The sequence below is a fragment of the Archocentrus centrarchus genome, chromosome 13 (genome assembly GCF_007364275.1).
Source record: "Archocentrus centrarchus isolate MPI-CPG fArcCen1 chromosome 13, fArcCen1, whole genome shotgun sequence".
Taxonomy (NCBI): Eukaryota; Metazoa; Chordata; class Actinopteri; order Cichliformes; family Cichlidae; genus Archocentrus; species Archocentrus centrarchus.
Genome location: NC_044358.1, coordinates 37,503,225 through 37,520,851, shown reverse-complemented (window position 1 = coordinate 37,520,851; position 17,627 = coordinate 37,503,225). Strand labels below are relative to the sequence as shown.

Sequence of the window (17,627 nt, the reverse complement as noted above, 5' to 3'; positions counted from 1 at the left end):
TGGTGCAGTGGGTCCTGGGTTCCTCCTGGTGCATGACAATGCCCAGCCTCATATGGTGAGAGTATTTAGGTAGTTCCTGGAGGATGAAGGAATTGATACCATTGACTGGCCCCCACTCTTGCTTGATCTAAATCCAATAGAACATCTCTGGGACATTATGTTTCTGTCCATTTGACGCTGCCAGGTTGCATCTCAGACTGTCCAGAAGCTCAGTGATGCCCTGCTCCCCAACATTGTAAGGCATACATACAAACACGTGGGGGCCATGCAAACTATTGAGTACCATTTTGAATTACTGCAGGGAAATTTTGGTAAAATGGACTAGCCTTCTGCATGATTTTTTCAGCCCACCCAGTCCATATCAGTATAGCTATCCAGCATGATTTCTTTTCCCATTGAGATATTACATGTTTTCAAAGGGTTCCTTTAATTGTTTTGAGCAGTGCGTGTTGCCAGGAAAATGGGAAATAGGTGAAGCAATCTATTGAAACATCTGAAAACTTATATGGAAATACAGTAGTAAAATTCTAATAAGCTTGAAAGTCAACATTTAGTGTGACCACCTTTATTCATCAACACAGCCTGAACTCTCTTGTAATTTCTTTAAGTAGTCTTCAGGAACAGTTCTCCAGGCTTCTTGGAGGACATTCAAAGCTCTTCTTTGAATGTTGGCTGCCTTTTGTTCTGTTCTCCCACACTGTTTCAATAATGTTGAGGTCCGGGTTCTGAGGGGGCTGGTCCATGACTGATAGTGTTCCACTGTGTTTTTTTCTGTCAAGGTATGCTTTTACTACATTGGCAGTGTGTTTGGGATCATTGTTATGCTGAAAATGATGGTAAAGCATGATGGTTCAAAATCTGACCGTACTTGTCAAACTGCATTATCTTATATAGATTATACAGATCCAACTAAAGAAATGGGAACAAAATATATTTTTGTGACAGGCTGCTATCAACAAAATAGAAAAGATAAAAATATAAAACTGATTCTTTAATAAGTCGCCTGTTATGTGTAGACACAACTCTAATTCCTTCACTTAGGTGCCTTTTATGCTTAAATGATTCATAAGTTAGTGTTAAGTGGCTCAGCAGACTAATAACATTCCTCTGAAATGGTCAGGTACAAGGGCTGGACTGAAAATGAGTGAAAAAGCAGCCAAATGTACAAACAAAAATGCTGCAAGGCTAGAGAACTACTGCTCAGGGCCAATTTAAAAAATTAAATAAAATCTGGCTCCTTGGAAGCAAAACAAAGAAAAGAGGGGTGGCGTAAGACTTTTGCACAGTACTGTAAGAATGCAGCTTAATCCTGTGATGTGTTATAACACCGCAATTATTCATGAGAATTGCACTGGAGGTTCCTGCCATACACTATGATTACAATTTTCTTAACTTGAAACAACTTAAGCAAACACGAAAGGGCTACATAACAGTTCACTTTTGTTTGTATCATTCTGCATAGATCTGATGCATTTTTGATGACATTCTCTTTGCACTGTATCTGAGCACACCTTAAAACAGATCAAGTCTCGTGTACCTGCATTGACTGTAAGGAAGCCATCCACAAGATGCGCATACAGTAGTGTTGCATTAGAAAATAAGATAGGTGCATTTCAGAGTCAGACATTTCTGTTCGTGTGTAGAGTGCACAGCAACATTGACTGTGTACCAATTCAGCATCCAAACATCTACAGTATTTAATTACAACAATCACAGCAAAACTCACAGCATAGTAAATAAGGACCTGACAAACTAATTGCACTGCAGAACTCTGTCTGCTGAACATGAAGCCTATGCTTTTTAACACTCCTGTGACTCTGAGCTTAGCTTTTTAGTAAAAGCTAAAAAGTCTATTTGGCTTTTTTTTGCATGGTCAGCAGGTGTATGGTAAGTGATTCATACCTGCTCTGGCTGGTTAGCATTGGACAGCGGTATCACCATCCAGATGATGTTGAGGTTGGTGAGTGCAGCACTGGTGGTAAAGGAGCAGGGAAGGATGGCTGCTTGGCCACGAGCCACCTGGACACTACTCTGGGACACTGTCACATCGAGTGCCTGCACACAGACTGCAGGAGAAAAGAGTCAGCGATCAGCATCTTGATTCTCAAAAGAAAAGCACATACAGTACCAAATGAAACAGAGAGAGAGATGAGCAGATGTCTAAATGTAGAAATTCCCCAAAACTCCCAACAGATGTATCTTTGCACTTTGTAAGAAAAGCAGCATCTTCAAAGGTTTCCTGAAGGCTGTTAAGATCCCCCAAATCACTAACGTGAGAACGTCTGCTTTAGTGTGTGAGTTACAGAAACACACACGCACACAGATGATTCAAGTCTTACAAAGCTATAATTCTGCCATGTACAATATTTTAATTTTTTTTTTTTTTTTGCAGCTTTTTCATCTTAATGGGAAAACAAACATGATTTCCTAAGAACCAAACTCCTCATTTGAGATGCTTTCAGCAACTAACAAACATCTAGGAACTGAGAACTGAGAAGGATCACATGAAATATGTAATATGTAGTTAAATGGTGAAACATGATAAGATGTCATGGGATGTTTTTCAACATTTTGTTCATTTTTTGTTCATTTCCCAAGACAACTTATTTCTTTCATATGAGCAACATCGGAATCAGCACGTACTGAATGAGGATAGTAATGGCTAAATTTGTTGCTTCCTGTGGGCATACAGCTTAGCCACAATGATGATAACCACGGAGCTTGTTGTCTTCTGCAACAAAGGTTTATCCTCTCAGAGTAAACAACTAAGAAGCCACTCTCCTCATCTGGACTCAGCTGTCATCCACAACAGACCCACACAGACGAATATGTACATGCTGCATCCTATTTCGAGACCAACTAAAGACATTAGAGCCCAAATTAAGTTAGATCTCCCCCGCAAGCATGTATCCATGTCCAAAAACCCCAGTGGGAAGTAATCTTATCTAAACACGGTGAGGAGGATGATTCGCTATGATATGATTAAAGATAACTGATCATGTCCTGTGAATCGTCTTTGTCAGTGGTAATGCAAGATGAAGATATTGCCATAAATCAATAGCAGAAACCAGCAGAATGTCAATTACATGGGTAGTAGTCAAGAGTCAAGATAGATGCCAAGTGCAAGCAATGACCACATTGCACAATAACTACAATATATACATGATAATTATTCATGTTTATAAGTAACTGAATATAAGCCCTATTTTTTTTTCATCTACTGACTCATTTCTGCTGAGTTTAGGCTTCGAGTAGCAGGGTAATATTTTCTAGCTGACAGACTGCCTGTTGCTCTCTGCCTGTCTGTCCAAAACCTGCTGGACTTCCTACGCTTTCCTTCTGCTGGCAGACACGAGAGGCCCTGCAGGCTCAGTGCTGGGCCAGGGGAGATATGCGGCACTCAAACTGCTTCACTCAGTTATGGTTTATCAAAGACATATACAGTCATAAAAAGACAGTCCTCCCCCAAAAAATGCAAGCAATTTCACTTAGAACAATTATATTCTACTGGAATGTGAATATGCAATATAAAGAGAAGCGCGATTCTTCACTGTAGGTGATTTGTCTAAATAACAACACTGTACATTACACAGTGTCTGTGTCACAGTCCCATTACATCTTATGACAAGATATGATGGCAATCTTAGCCATCATTATAAAAAATAAAAACAAGAAGTAGCAAAGTCTCAGGTTGCTAATCTGAACTTCCTCTATCCTCTGTGTACACAGTGTTCACTTTCTGCAAGGAATCAATCTTTGTTCTTAATGGAGGATTAACAGCACAGAGGAAGAAGTTCGTATAAAGAGTTACGGTCTTAACAGAATGTGCGATTGCGTTGGCAACATGAGATCAGTGCAAGTGTGTTTTCTCAGTGGCCACATAGGTATTAAATGTGCTAGATTTAAGGGAAGCAGAAAGGCAGAGGAAGACGAAAGAAAGAAAGAAAGAAAGAAAGAAAGAAAGAAAGAAAGATCCTAGAGGAATGAAGATAGAAGGAGCATCTTATCATCTCTAAGCCCCCTCCAAGGCAGCAGTCTCTCAAGCCCACAACAGCTGGAGGGCTCATTTCAAAACACTGGATTAGGGAACCTCTGCGCACAGAGCCTGTAAGCTCCCACGACCAAAGAACACTCACACACACCAAACATCACAAACAAGCACAAACACGCAATGCTGGCTAACCAGTGCAGTACATATGCTGTGCACCGTGCCCTCTCCACTCACAGGCACACGCGTGACATACTGCCCACTACAATCCACACAGTTACTCAGACTTTAATCAGTGTATGTCACTGGTGACATGTATGGTAGCCTTTTAGGGACACATCTAAAAGACAGGGATGAGAAGTATGGTATTGCTTGGCATTGCCTCATTATTGCACACACTTCTGCCAAAGCTTTATGCCAGTTCCACTCAAGCATGCCTGGTAGACAGCCGCTCTTCCAGAATACATCGTGTAATGGGTTCGATATGTAAGGGATGAACATGGAGCCACTCACTGTCAAACATGACCACTCGTATAAAAAAAAAAAAAAAAAAAAAAAGAATTCAGTACAGTATTGCATTATAGCTGAAAAGGAGCCACTGTGGCTGAGGTAAATCATGTTTTCTAATCACCAGCACAGAACAATAAAGTACAAACTGATTTCAGGAAACAATCAAAGACAGGCCAGAGATTGATACAGTAGTGTAACCTTATTTTGCTGTAGTCTACAATATTTTGTATTCATACCCAGTGCTGAGTGAAGCAGAGTTGTGCAGCCTTTTTTTTTTTTTTATATATTTCTCCAGGCTAATGTGCATAGGTGTGATGTAAATAGGCTATCATTCTCACTAGGTTTACCAGGCAAGCTTTCCCATTTTTCTGTTGACAAACATCCTGTTTCCTCCTCCTGTCAATTCTATCCTAGAGGTGCCCCGAGGCCGAGGCCAGCCTGACTGGCATGAAGAAGCACAAAGTAGTTATGCTAATCTCTGAGGCTGACCACTGGCTGCCCACAGTTATGTATAACTCTAACTGAGCAGCGCTGCATTGCCTCCTGTATTATTAACTCACCCATGGCAATGTTCTACTGCTGTGAGATGTCACATCTTTTACATTTTCAGAGAAAGGTTGTTTTGATTTAATCAAAACAGAATATATGTGTTACCTTATGATGCATTTTCATTAAAAGGACTATGAGTCCCTGACTACATGTGATTTGCGCCTCGGCATTTGCAAGGTGACTGCAATGAGTAAAAAAAAAAGAGGAGGAGGAGGAGGAGGGACAGGTAGGAAGGTGCAGAGAAAAAAGATCATAAGAAAGAAAGGGAAAGGGAAAGTAATGAAATAGAGGAGGACACGAGGAAGCTGTTTCCAGAGAGGCCTAATTGATAAAGTCACCTGAGGCAGTGCTAGCAGTAAAGGAGAGAACCAACAGTATGGCTCTGTTAAAACAGCTCTCTCTCTTCTCATATGGGATCCAAGTGTCAAAACTTCTGTTGATTAATGCATGAGAAAAGCATGCACCTCGGAGATACTTGTGTGTATGTGTGTGTGTGTGTGTGTGTGTGTGTGTGTGTGTGTGTGTGTGTGTATTTACACTATCAGTCAAGCTAAGGTGGAGGCTTGATGGGATGGAGAACAAATGCAGGGTGGATGCAACACTTCCTCTCTCTCTGTCTCTTTCTCTCTCTCTCTCTCACACACACACACACACACACACACACACACACACACACACACACACACACACACACACACAATCCCTTCCTGGCAAGTCATTTGTATTCTGTGATTTTATTCATGTGGCTCTTTTATTCATAGGCTTTACTTTTATTTCAGTTTCAAACAGATGCCCGCGATGCAGTGATGAGCCTCTGGCACAGTCTCAATGCACTGAGAGACAGGCACACACCTATACACGCATAAACCTGGTTAAGTGAAATGATTGATGATAGCAAAGACTTGACTAAAGAAAGAGGACACACATATACATTTACATATGTAAAGATTCAACTTTTTTTTCCCTTTTTTTTTTTTTTTTTTTTTTTGTGCCAAGGACCTTTAAGAGGTGAGAGATGAAGCGTAAAAGGGAGAAGTGAAAGATCCGGCACCAAATCACGTATCCACTGCTTCAGGGATGACAGTTGGTAGCTATGATCGCATTTCATGTTTAATCTTTGTCCTTTTGGAGTGTCTCTTTGGACTCGTTAGTTTTAATTTTTTGTCCCACACACTAGAGGTGAATCTCCTGCAAGGACAGGAAAAAAAACAAACAAACATCAAAAACCATAAAATTAATCACACAGTCACAAATACATCTACACATGGATTCATGTGCTCTGACACCTGTGCCCGCACACAAACGGAGCATCGTGTCCTGTTCTTTTGCAGGACACCCGGGGGCTTCGCGCTGAGCTGTGTGCATGCAGTCGCGGGCCCCGCTTTGTTGCCACCGCCCGCGAGGCACCAGGGTGAACCGACAGGCGAGCAAAGACATTTTTCTAAAACTCAGGTGGCGTAATTGTGTACCCAGCTGCTCGATGGCAACTCATCAAGCACTGTGCTCAAAGCACTGCTGAGGTAAAAATTAATGAATGCCTCTCTGACAACACTTTGGTAGCTTTAATGGTCTCAAAGTCTCCTCAGTTCTTTGATTGGCAAATTTGAATGAACTGGAAGATTTCAATGGAATTAGCATTTTGCTTACAACTGCTAGTCTGGCTCTTTTTAGAGGTAAAAAATTATTAACAGTACTAAATCTGCAGTATTATTAACTTTCTCTAAGGCAGGAAGATGAGTTAAATACCTGAACTTTAGGGCAGCCCATAACGACAGCCCATAGGGACCGCATCACTAAAGGTCCTCATTCATATTTTACAAGGAAATGTTGGTCTTGTGTACTTTGTTCAGAGCACACAAGCACACAAGCCTCTGTTTACAACAGAACACCATTGACTGAAACAGCTGCACACCTGCCTTGCGTCTCAGGTGAAAAGTTGTGCGTATTTCATTTTAACCGCATGACCAGAATGACGGTAAAAATACAAACACACACACACATGCACGCAGAGTAAGGACTGTGGAGAAGGTTGAACTGAGAAAATTCATTTTTGGTGAGTGAAAGGGAAGTCAAATGATGGTGTCAGCTTAGCTTGAGGTCTGGCAGAGGTTTTGCTCACATGACACTGCCCATTTAATCTTTCCTTTCCTCAATTCTTCCTTCATCAGTGCGTCTGACAAACGCTCGCCCAATGAAAGAGCCTTAAAAATCTCTTGCTCATCCTCCCTCATCCCCCTGCCCCGCCCATGCCAGCTGACCCATTAGCCACAGCAGCCGACTCGCAAACAGGGCCCACTGACTAGCCTACATAGCTTAATACTCTTTTCTAAACTGTACCGAGTCTGACAAGCAAGGCTTAGTGTGCTCCCATCTACTACAGACATCATGCTGAAGCATGTCATGGTAAAAGTGTTTGCTGTAGCAATGCTTACAAAGATCGCAACTATGAATGCAGGGCGTCACATTTGTATTTGAATGGATCCTATTGTGCATAGCATTACAGAAATATAAGAGTGCAGCACAGAAGCAAAGTTGATGTGTCTGAGAAACTGTAAATAATAGTGGTGGTGTTTGGATACCTCCTTGATAACGTGAAGTGACAGTATGTTGTTCTCAGGCATGTATCACAAACCCACTTAGGCCCACTTCCTCTTCATGAGTGTGATTCATGGTGGGGTAGTTTGGACTCATGTCATCATACTGTCACCATCCAAACCTGCAGAGTCCTTGAGATGAGAATATCAAATACTAAGAGAATTAAAAGTAAAATATGAAATGCAGTTACAAGTAAAAAAGGAAAACTTTTTTTGAGTGATGTGCCCAAGGCTTGTGATTATTGCAGATAAACTGAGGGAAAGTTACTGCGATCAAGCTGACGGGTGATCAACCAAACTAGTGTGCTCGGCTGTGTGCACCGAGTGAGCAGAAGGTTGAAGTAGGCCACTGCCCTCGTGCACAGATAAGCCTGAGCACTGGAAGACTGCTGCTAAAGCAGCAAACAGATGGCTCTGCACATGCAGCCCTGGACACAGCTTCGCAAACACGCACACACACACACACACACACACACACAATGTCCAAAAACATACTGACTTCACCGGAGTACACTTGTCACAAATATACATCTCTAATCTAAAATATCCTTCACACACTCACCGACAGCGCAAACAGATAATAAAACACTCTGCTTTGCACGCTGATCTCTCGCTGTTTCACGTGACGGCTGAAGAGTCAGAGCTGAATTTTCATAAAGAAGCACCCCCCCCCCCCCCCCCCCCCCCCCCCCCCCCCCCCCCCCCCCCCCCGTCACCCACCAGCCACCTCACAGCCTTCATATCAGCTCTGTATGTGGTAACTCCATTCCCTGGCAGACTTACATATTTGGCAAACCTGTCACTGTGTCTGCACGTAAATCTGACATCCTGGCAGGCACGCTGATCTACCAGTAAGATGACATGATTGGCATGTGACTCCATTTTGCAGTTTGGCAGCTTCCATCTTAAAGTCTCTTTTAACTAGTTGACAACAGCCTGGTTCTGCTAAAGACATCCAAATGAAACAGCACATAGTGCTTTGTGTCTGGTCCTCATGTATAGTAGGTTAGTAAAATAATGACGCCGCCCACCGGTAGGTGGAAAGGTTGTTTTCTGTCATGTTTGTCTGGTAGCAGGACAGCGCGGGAGAATTATGAACGGATTTCGATGAAAATGTCTGGAACAATTGATTACATTTTTTGGTGATTTGGATCACAGTCTGGATCCAAGAATTTTTAAGAGGATTATTTACCATTGTGAGACAGAGGCAATATTCACATATTTGCATCTAACCTTATGAGGATAAGTCAGAATCCTCTAAAATGTTTAAGAGTACAACGTGACCATAAGTTCTGTCACACATTAAAGTTTGTCGATGATCAAAGGAGGATTCTGGAGCTAATGATCCACTTGAAAAAGAGCAGGATACAGTTAGTTCCATAAGTATTTGAACAATAAAACAAGTGTTTCATTGTTTTTAGTACTTGGATAAAAATCCTTTTCAGTCAACACTTCCTTAGGTCCACAAGCCATGGGCATCACCAACTGTTGTTTCTGCACTTGAGAAGCACTGCCAGACCTTTACTCCAGCCACCTTCACTTGCTGCCTGTTTATGGGTCATTCAGTTTTGCCTTCAGCAACTGAAAAGCATGCTCTATTGGTTGAGATCAGGCCACAGGATTAGCCATTGATGATAATGGGCCTCAGTGTATAATTGTTGACAATATATTGAGCCAAAAGTCAACCACACCACTATACTGAATGCCAAACCCTTACTACTTGGTTGTCCTTAATGAATATTATCTCTAATTTATTTGCATATTTATGACATGTTCTAACTGATACTGGGTCCTGAAACTGCTACATGTCATCAAATAAGGTCAGACTCCTGGCTCTGTCACGGGACAGGTTAACCCAATAATTGAAGCCTATCAGTCAGCCAGCCAGAACCAAAAGATAATACTGGAGGACTATTCCTAGGACTAGCATTTAACCTACGGTAACCTTGTCTGATTCCCCAGCTAGTAATTGGCTTGGAGGCAGAGATTGCTCTTTCTCTAACTTGCCTTACTCTCCTTTGTTCTTTTCTCACTGATTGTGCCTGGTTTGATCTCTCCTTATCTGTATCTACCACCCTCTTTTTGTGTTTGCTCACTATAGCTGTTCTCCGAATGAAGACAGTGATTTCAAGCCCGCCAACCCCGGCTGAGCCACAAGGGAGTGGCAACGATTTTGCAGGGGATTTGGCCAGTACAATTCTCCAACGGTAAGGGCCTACAGTGATTTATCGTTCATTTGAGTCCCTGTGTGGCTCACCTCAAACATGAACCCTCACTCAACTCACTGCCACGCATGTGTATTAGGAGAGGAAAGCAGAGAACAAGGCTGAAATACACAGCTGTGGATGTGGCAAAATCCTGGAGCCTATTTGATAGCCTACTGCGTTAATTTAAAAATGTAAAAATTGCTGTTATTGTTACAAATTTTCCTGACAGAAAGTTGAGAGAAAGCAAGAAAAATGAACAGAAGAAGTGATACATCTTTCATTTTTTTTTTACACAGTTATGTTGCTGCTCTATGTTGCTGATGCATGCATTTCTTTGTCAGGCAACTTCAGCGCACAGAACATATTAAATGTTACATGTGAATGGTAAAGGCGTCAGTGTAGTTGAAGGGGTGGCACATTTAAACCAAGATTAAGGGTGTGTAAAAATCTCACACTCACACAAATAGCAGAATAGAGAACGTGTTTGGGATAAACGCGTTAATAAAAAATGTGGCGCTTCAAAATTGCACGTTTGCTCTGAAATAATCATCTTTATGAAACATTAGGGATGTTTACTACAAACATGACTCTACTTTGAATTTTAGAATGTTGATTAGAAAAAATAGGAGGTAATATACCCAATTCCTCAGAGAAGACTTAAAAAAATATAATAGTGATTGAGCCAATTGATAAAAGTATAACAATATTTATATACCTGCAGTTTTACAAACTGGGTGTCGGTGACGACATTCATGGAAAACAGAAATATGCTGTAATAAACGCTGATGCAGATCCTGAGGTCTTACCTACCCACAGAGACCATATTATGTATGATTGTGGAGCTATTCTTTATTTATTTTAGGTATGTAGGCGAAACCACACCTGAAAATATCCTACGGCTTAAAGAGTTAAGTTAGTGCTATTACAAACCAAACTATTTGTTCTGCTACAACTTAACATTATAAACATTTCACTGGTAAGTCGGAGTATAAATGTGTGTGAATGTCTGATAGTAAGCACTTAGCTAAAGAAGGAAGTGCTTGTATGAATTGGTGTGAATGGGTAAATGCAAAGCTAGAGTAGAAAAGCACTATATAAGAACTAGTCCATTTACCATTTAAGCTGACTATTATTTTGAAGTATTTTGAAGTCACAGGAAATGGAGTGGCCTAAATGTGTGACCCTCCAGATGGGCTTCGAAACAAGAAAACACTCTTGTATTATTCAGCAGGAGATCACTTTGATATGGAAGCTTGTTTCCGCTAATGAAAAAATTACCATCCATAACTCAAAATCTAGAGTTAAGGGTCTCAAAATTTTGAGTTAATAAGTCAAAATTTTAATTAGTTGAAATTATTAGCTATTTTCTCTACATTTTGAGAAAATAAGTCAAAATTTCCTATCTCAAAATTTCAAGTTAATAACTCAAAATTTCGACTTCCTGCCAATCAGAAAGCTCCGTGAAGGGACATCATTTCCTTGTTACTCGGAAGCAGGAGGCTGAAGGAATCAGCAACAGTTTAACATGAAAACATTGATTCCATTTCTTTTATGCAGCTCTTATTCACTAGAAGGCAATCAAAGGTCAAAAACCTGATGACAATTTGTTCACGTTTGCTACACACTGCTAGCTATCTGATATCGTTGCTACCTGATTTTGAGTGCGCATGCGTTGGTGTCATCAGCTTGCCAGGTAACAAAGAAATGACCTCTTTCATGGAGCTTCATGATTCCAGATCTAACTCGAAATTTCAAGTTATGACAGCAAAAGAAATTTTTTTTTAGTGGCAGAAACAAGTTTCCATACTTTGAAATATAGCAGGAAGACTTGAAGGAAGATGACAGGCAAAAGGATATGCACCACCAACTTATTGGAGAAGTAAAGAGGGAAGACATGAGATCTAGTGATTCATTTTTTAAATCTCATCTAAACTGTTATTTTTTCCTCTCCTATAGCTGGACAGGATCACAGCAGGAGGCACAGCATTACTGACATGGAAGAAATCACAAGTGTTTTAACTCGTGTTTGAAAGACTGGGTAGTGGTGCACATCAGGGCTGAAATGAACTGAAGCAGAACAATGTTTTTCCCATTAAAACCATTTTGATGGGACTTTGAAAACGGATCATCAGAATTCTTATCTTTTCTTTTCTCTTTTGCCTCACTTGACTCTCAAGGCCTCCGTAGTTTGAAAATTCGCACATTTGCTATTACCAACGGTAACTACAGGTGTCGCCAAATCCACAATGACTGAAATATTTAAGATCCAATAGGGATGAGCATGCACTTTTTAATGACAAAATTGCATGCACCCTCCTTACGTATGTAATTTCAGTTTTGCTGAATGTGTTACATCTCAAAGATCTAAAAACTCATTGGCTGCATTTCATCAGCTGTCACAAACAAGCACACAGACAGGGAAACACACAGTGCATGTTTGCCCCCAGTGTCACAAAGGTTTGTCATTTTACCCGTAGGCAGCTGCTCTTAGCTGATTCCTGCATGACATATGACCAGCCAAACGATGCATTTTATTAGAGAAGAAAAACAAACTATCGATTCCCCTAAAAAAAAAAAGAAATTGTTTTAATCTGTGATTTTCCCATCACTAACACCATTTATAGATCATCACACCTTATGATTTTTTTCCCCATAAATCCAAAGGAGGGATTGAAGAGCTGGATTTTATTTGAAAATAGATTTTTCCCATTTCCAGATGTAAAGAAGCACTCGTGATGAATAGTGCGCTGAGGGATGGATGGCATTTTGCAGTTGCACATACACACGTAAGTCATATTGGAAATGAGATCATGTATTATGTCACTGTGTGATTGACGATACATAAGCATTTCTAATAATAGAAAAGCTTAGCTTTCTCCTGCTCGGTATCAAAACATGGGTTTACATAAATCTATTTGTACCCTTTATTACTGAAAAAAAATTTTAGTATTGTAGGACATACATACACCATCCTGCTTTTCTGTCCTGTACTAACTCTCAGATGTAAAAACTCTGGGGCATTTGAAATGTTAATTTTGGAAAAAGAAAAAAAAAAAAAACTCCAGAAGTGCCTCTGTGCAGGGACCTTCGGTGTTTTTTTTTTTTGCCTAATCTCTTTGATGTGTGTCTATGATTAGGTGTTGACCAGCACAGGAATACTTTCATAGATATACTGCTTTTGGATGTTTGATATAGGTCAAGTGCTGGCTCAGCAAACACTGGGAATGAGCCTGCATTTTCATTCTGCACACTGGTCAAATTTACATCCCATTTCATTCAGAGGAAACTTTACAGTACTGTAACGCACGCATATACACAAAGATGCACAGGCCCCCATCGTTCTTCTACGATTCAGCAAAAAAACAGCTCTAAAAAAAAAAAAAAAAATCAACAAACGCGCTGACTGTGCTCTCTTTGAGCAATGGAGGCTCTTTCGCAGACGGCAAAGGAAGCCAGAAAGTCAAAAGCAGCAATCGCTGATCTGTGAAGAGAAATTTTCTACAATTTGATAAGTTAACACCAGCTCATCACACTGTTCACGCGCTTCAATAAAAAGAGTTTGAGCAGAAAAGAATGTATCTGACATTTCTATTTTTTGGTCTATAAGTATGACAAAGGCTGTGTCTGCCTTACATCACAGATACAGTATAAGTGAAGTTATTCTGGCACATTCATATGTGCATTGCAATAAAAATGAGATGTTCAAGTAATAAACAACAGCACTATATACTGACTTTCAGTGGACAGTCATATTTTAAAAGAACCACACTGGCTTTAATTTAAAGTCCCACTGAAAACTCAGAATACCTCGGTGTAGCTTTTGTCGCTCCTGCAGCCGGCGTGGCAGCACTTTGGGAGTTAGATAATGCTGTTGTCAGTCAGTGACTTCTTCCTCGGTAACAGGCACTGCATAAGCCTCTGTGTGTGTAAGTATGCATGTGCTTGATTGAGCAGAGCCCCAATGCCGAGCACATCTGCTCCGGACGCCCCTGGCACTGCCATATGGCTGGCAAACATGCCTCGTATTCCTCCTTCACAAAGAGGGAGTTAGCAATGAAAAGAGAAAATGAGTCAAAATCAGTGTGAGTGCATGACGGAGAAAAAAGGTGAGGCAGAGCCAGGGAAGGAAGGCAGTAGTAAGTAACAGCTGATGAGCAAGGAGCTGCACGTGCTGGCCATTTGGCTGGGTGAACAGATCCACTCTCCAAACACACTAATGTTTTAAACACTCTGACATGACTACATTTGTCCATTCACACCAAGTCCAGGTTAAATACTGATTACATAACAGCCATTCTTAGCCACAGTCTTTACCTGACTGGTGTAGTAAAGGAGAGAATAAATGAGTTGTCCTTACAACATTATTCTGATATGGGAAGTGTGGTGAGCTTAGTGGTTTAACCTGGTTTAACCTGTATATGAGATGCATGCAAAGTGGGCAAACAGAATCTGAATCCAAAAACCACTGGAAAATTTAGAGAGTAAAATGCCAAGTAATGATGAAAGATCTAGTCCCCCCCACCCCCTTTTTTATGGTGGTAGCAGACAACTTGAAACGCCCCTTGAACAAGCATCAACAGCTGGCACAACTTTAATTATATTCTATTTATTTTTATTTTCCTGTGCTTCTGGTGACTTGGTACCATATTTTTGTTGCTGATCAAATAGAGCTGGTGAGGTAGACTGCCACTGTTTCTATCTAGTTGTTGACAGACTTTTCTCACATCAACGTGGGACTTTAAAAGAGACAAAAATAATATCCTGTTAAATTAACTCAATATATTAACATTCCAGACAGTTGGTTCTATAGCATAGTTGTTTACACATTAGCCTAACATGTGAACAGACCCACTTCCCTTGGTGGTTGCATCAGGAAGTACATCTGGTGTAAAAACCTGCTAAGTGAAATATATAGAGCCAATTGCTGTGGCAACACCTTGTGGCTGTGGGAGCAATCGAAAGAAGCCTTACCAGTATTAAAAATAGAAAGGTGTGAAAACATTTGCTGCCTAGCTCCCATACCGAAGTAAAACTTTTATTAATTAGGTGCAGCCGCTAGCCACTACCTTAATGATAACTTAACAGACAGCTAATGTGGTTATCGGGTAACGTGTGCACCAGCTAGGCTAAAATTTATGATAACCGTTTAATATTTTGATGATGTTGAAACTGGAACTTTACTAACCTCGCAAAATTCCTCGCAGTGACCAGGGTGTTAGTATTTCATATGTCTCATCAAGTTTGTTGTGCTGCTGTTCATGTGTTCAGCTGCTAGTGAGGGGAGGAGTTATGTGCCTGTCTGCAGCAGATGGCACTGTTTGTATTAATGCTGCTGCATTAAATCTTAGCATAGATTAGTATCAGAGTATAGTATAGTACATATGCAGTACCTATGATACTTCAAAAAAAAAAAAGAAAGGTACCATGAGTATCAGTTCTGGTGACATCCCTACTCATGACTGACCCAGCCAACAAACTTTCCAGGTCCCAGTCCTATCAGGCATTAATAGGATACACAAACAAGTCTGATCCATATAAGCCCCACCCCACAATCCCCAGGATCTGCAGCTAATATCCCAATCCCAGTGCTGCGGGGATGCACAGTACAAAATATAAGCAAAGTGTTTTTAATGTTGTGACTGAATAGTGTATACTGAAAGCATTACCATCCTCCACTGTCTCAGAAGACCTCACCAATCTTATACAACACTGCAATGCATTTAAATACATTACAAGTACAGTAAGCTATTCATTTTACTTTTTAACATTTCAAAGGCCAAAGCATGCGCTGAAGTCTAGCTTATGTCTAGCTTACTCCTGGCATTTGAATTCTTTTTGAGCATGATGTACAGTATCAGAGGCATCAGGCACTGCTTTAAACTTTCATTCTGTCTTCTTCCTTCTCTTCTCTATCTCCTCCAGTTCCCTCCTTTTCCATCCATCCTGTACCTCTTTGTTCTCTCCTGTTCTCTCTCTCTTCAACCCTGCTGCCTGGGGCTTCTCATGAAGGATGCATTAATATGAGGAAATCAATACCTTCACTACGCTGGCTGTCGAGGGGCAGGTCAGAGACTTGGTGGTGGGAATAAAGATGATGGTGAGGTGGACGTGTGTGCTCGAGCACGAGAGGGGTGGGGGGAGTTGTTTGTTGCTCTATAAACACAAGTCCATTGATCTTTTCTGCACGTCTATTTGGTCGTGATGGTCCGCTGAGGCTCTTCATGGCCTGATTGACAGGCAGTGAACTGAGCTGGTTCTGAGCCTCAAACGCAGACTGAGTTTGTGTGTCCATGTTTGTGCGCAACACTGGTGATGATGAATACAAACTGTGCGAGAGCCCTTCTCACACTGCAAGTGGTGGGAGAAAAATCCAATGTTTTGTACTAATAATCTCTGCTTGTTCTACATATTATACGACCTCCACAGACATATCACATATAATATAATATCACTATTTAATAAAATTATCGCTAGTGATGAATTCACAAATTAATGTATGCAGCATTTTAATACCACAGCTGGTAGAATATTCATACAACACCCACATCAGGATTTCCACACCTGGCCTTTAGAACCATTTTACCACTGAGAGACGAGGAACGAAAGAAAAAGAAAGAGAACACTACAACACCAGAAGGGGCACGAATATCAGATGAATATTCAACTGCATAATATTAATCCTTTTTTTTTTTTTGCCTTACAGTATAAATGTGCTGAAAGAAGGGTTGTATGTCAAATTTTAAAATACAAAATTATCATCTTATTCACCCATTTGCACACCAGTAACAGGAAGACCTCATGCAAGGCACCATGGATCAAGTATTTTACCTTAAAAATCTTACCTGTCGCACTAGAAATGCACCACAGGTGTGTTTGCTATAGCTACGGTTGTTGATGACAGCGATGTGGGTCTATTCAGGGGCTAGATATGGGAGCTATTAGCCTGCTGTGATCCATCTCCCTGGCTCAGTTTCTTTACCTCTGTCGCTCTCTGCCTCTTACTATATCCCATTTGTGAAAGAAAATCCATACAAGCTGGACAGCAAAGTCGGCTATATTATTAATGGGAGCTTAACATCCATCTAAGGGGTTTAAAATGTTAAAGGCTTCATGTGTTAGACTTAACTTTTCTCCTGGAGCAAAAAAAGGTGTTTTCACAGGAAATAGGCAGCTGGATCAGTATTTCTGAATGCGTGGTTGAAAATGACACAGTGGGTGGGGTGTGGAGTTAAACTAAGTAAGATTTGGGCAATGAGACTTCATAAGGAATGTCAGGTTATTTACAGATTTCTTTTTTTTCTTTTTGCTATGACTGATTCTTTGATTTAGGCATCTTGTTCTTTTTGGTGCTGAGTGAAGTCAACAGTCGGTAGGAAAAATGTTGCCCTGTTTCTTTGAGATATATTGTTTCAATCTCTCTATTCTTACACATACACACACGCACACACAAAGAACACATCCCTCAATAATCAGTTGAGCTATTCACCGCTTGGGGCAACACACAAAATGAATGCATTCATCACATAATTACTGTGGAGGCAGTCACACACTTCATCAGTCTATTCCTGTCTCAAAGAAGCCTGGAGAGAACGGAACAGAACGCATAAGATTTCTAAAAGATATTATGAGATTCTTATACCTCCATCTAAGGAGAGTCAAAGGAGAAGAGTGGGATTTATAAAGCATCAAAGTGACATCTTGACTGATTCATACATCCAAGTCCAGGCCTCATAGTTGAAAAAGTAAGGATTCAGGGAAGGTGGGTGCTTGAATGACTGA

At 40.7% G+C, this 17,627-nt stretch overlaps 1 protein-coding gene across 1 annotated transcript in view; it reads right to left on the bottom strand.

Annotated features, from left to right (window-relative positions):
• igsf11 (immunoglobulin superfamily member 11) overlaps positions 1 to 17,627 on the bottom strand; it is a 112,685-nt gene that overhangs the window by 19,429 nt on the left and 75,629 nt on the right. The window contains exon 3 of the mRNA XM_030744910.1: positions 1,903 to 2,066. Within this exon, the coding sequence (XP_030600770.1) occupies positions 1,903 to 2,066 (164 nt within the window). The remainder of the gene's footprint in view (positions 1 to 1,902; positions 2,067 to 17,627) is intronic.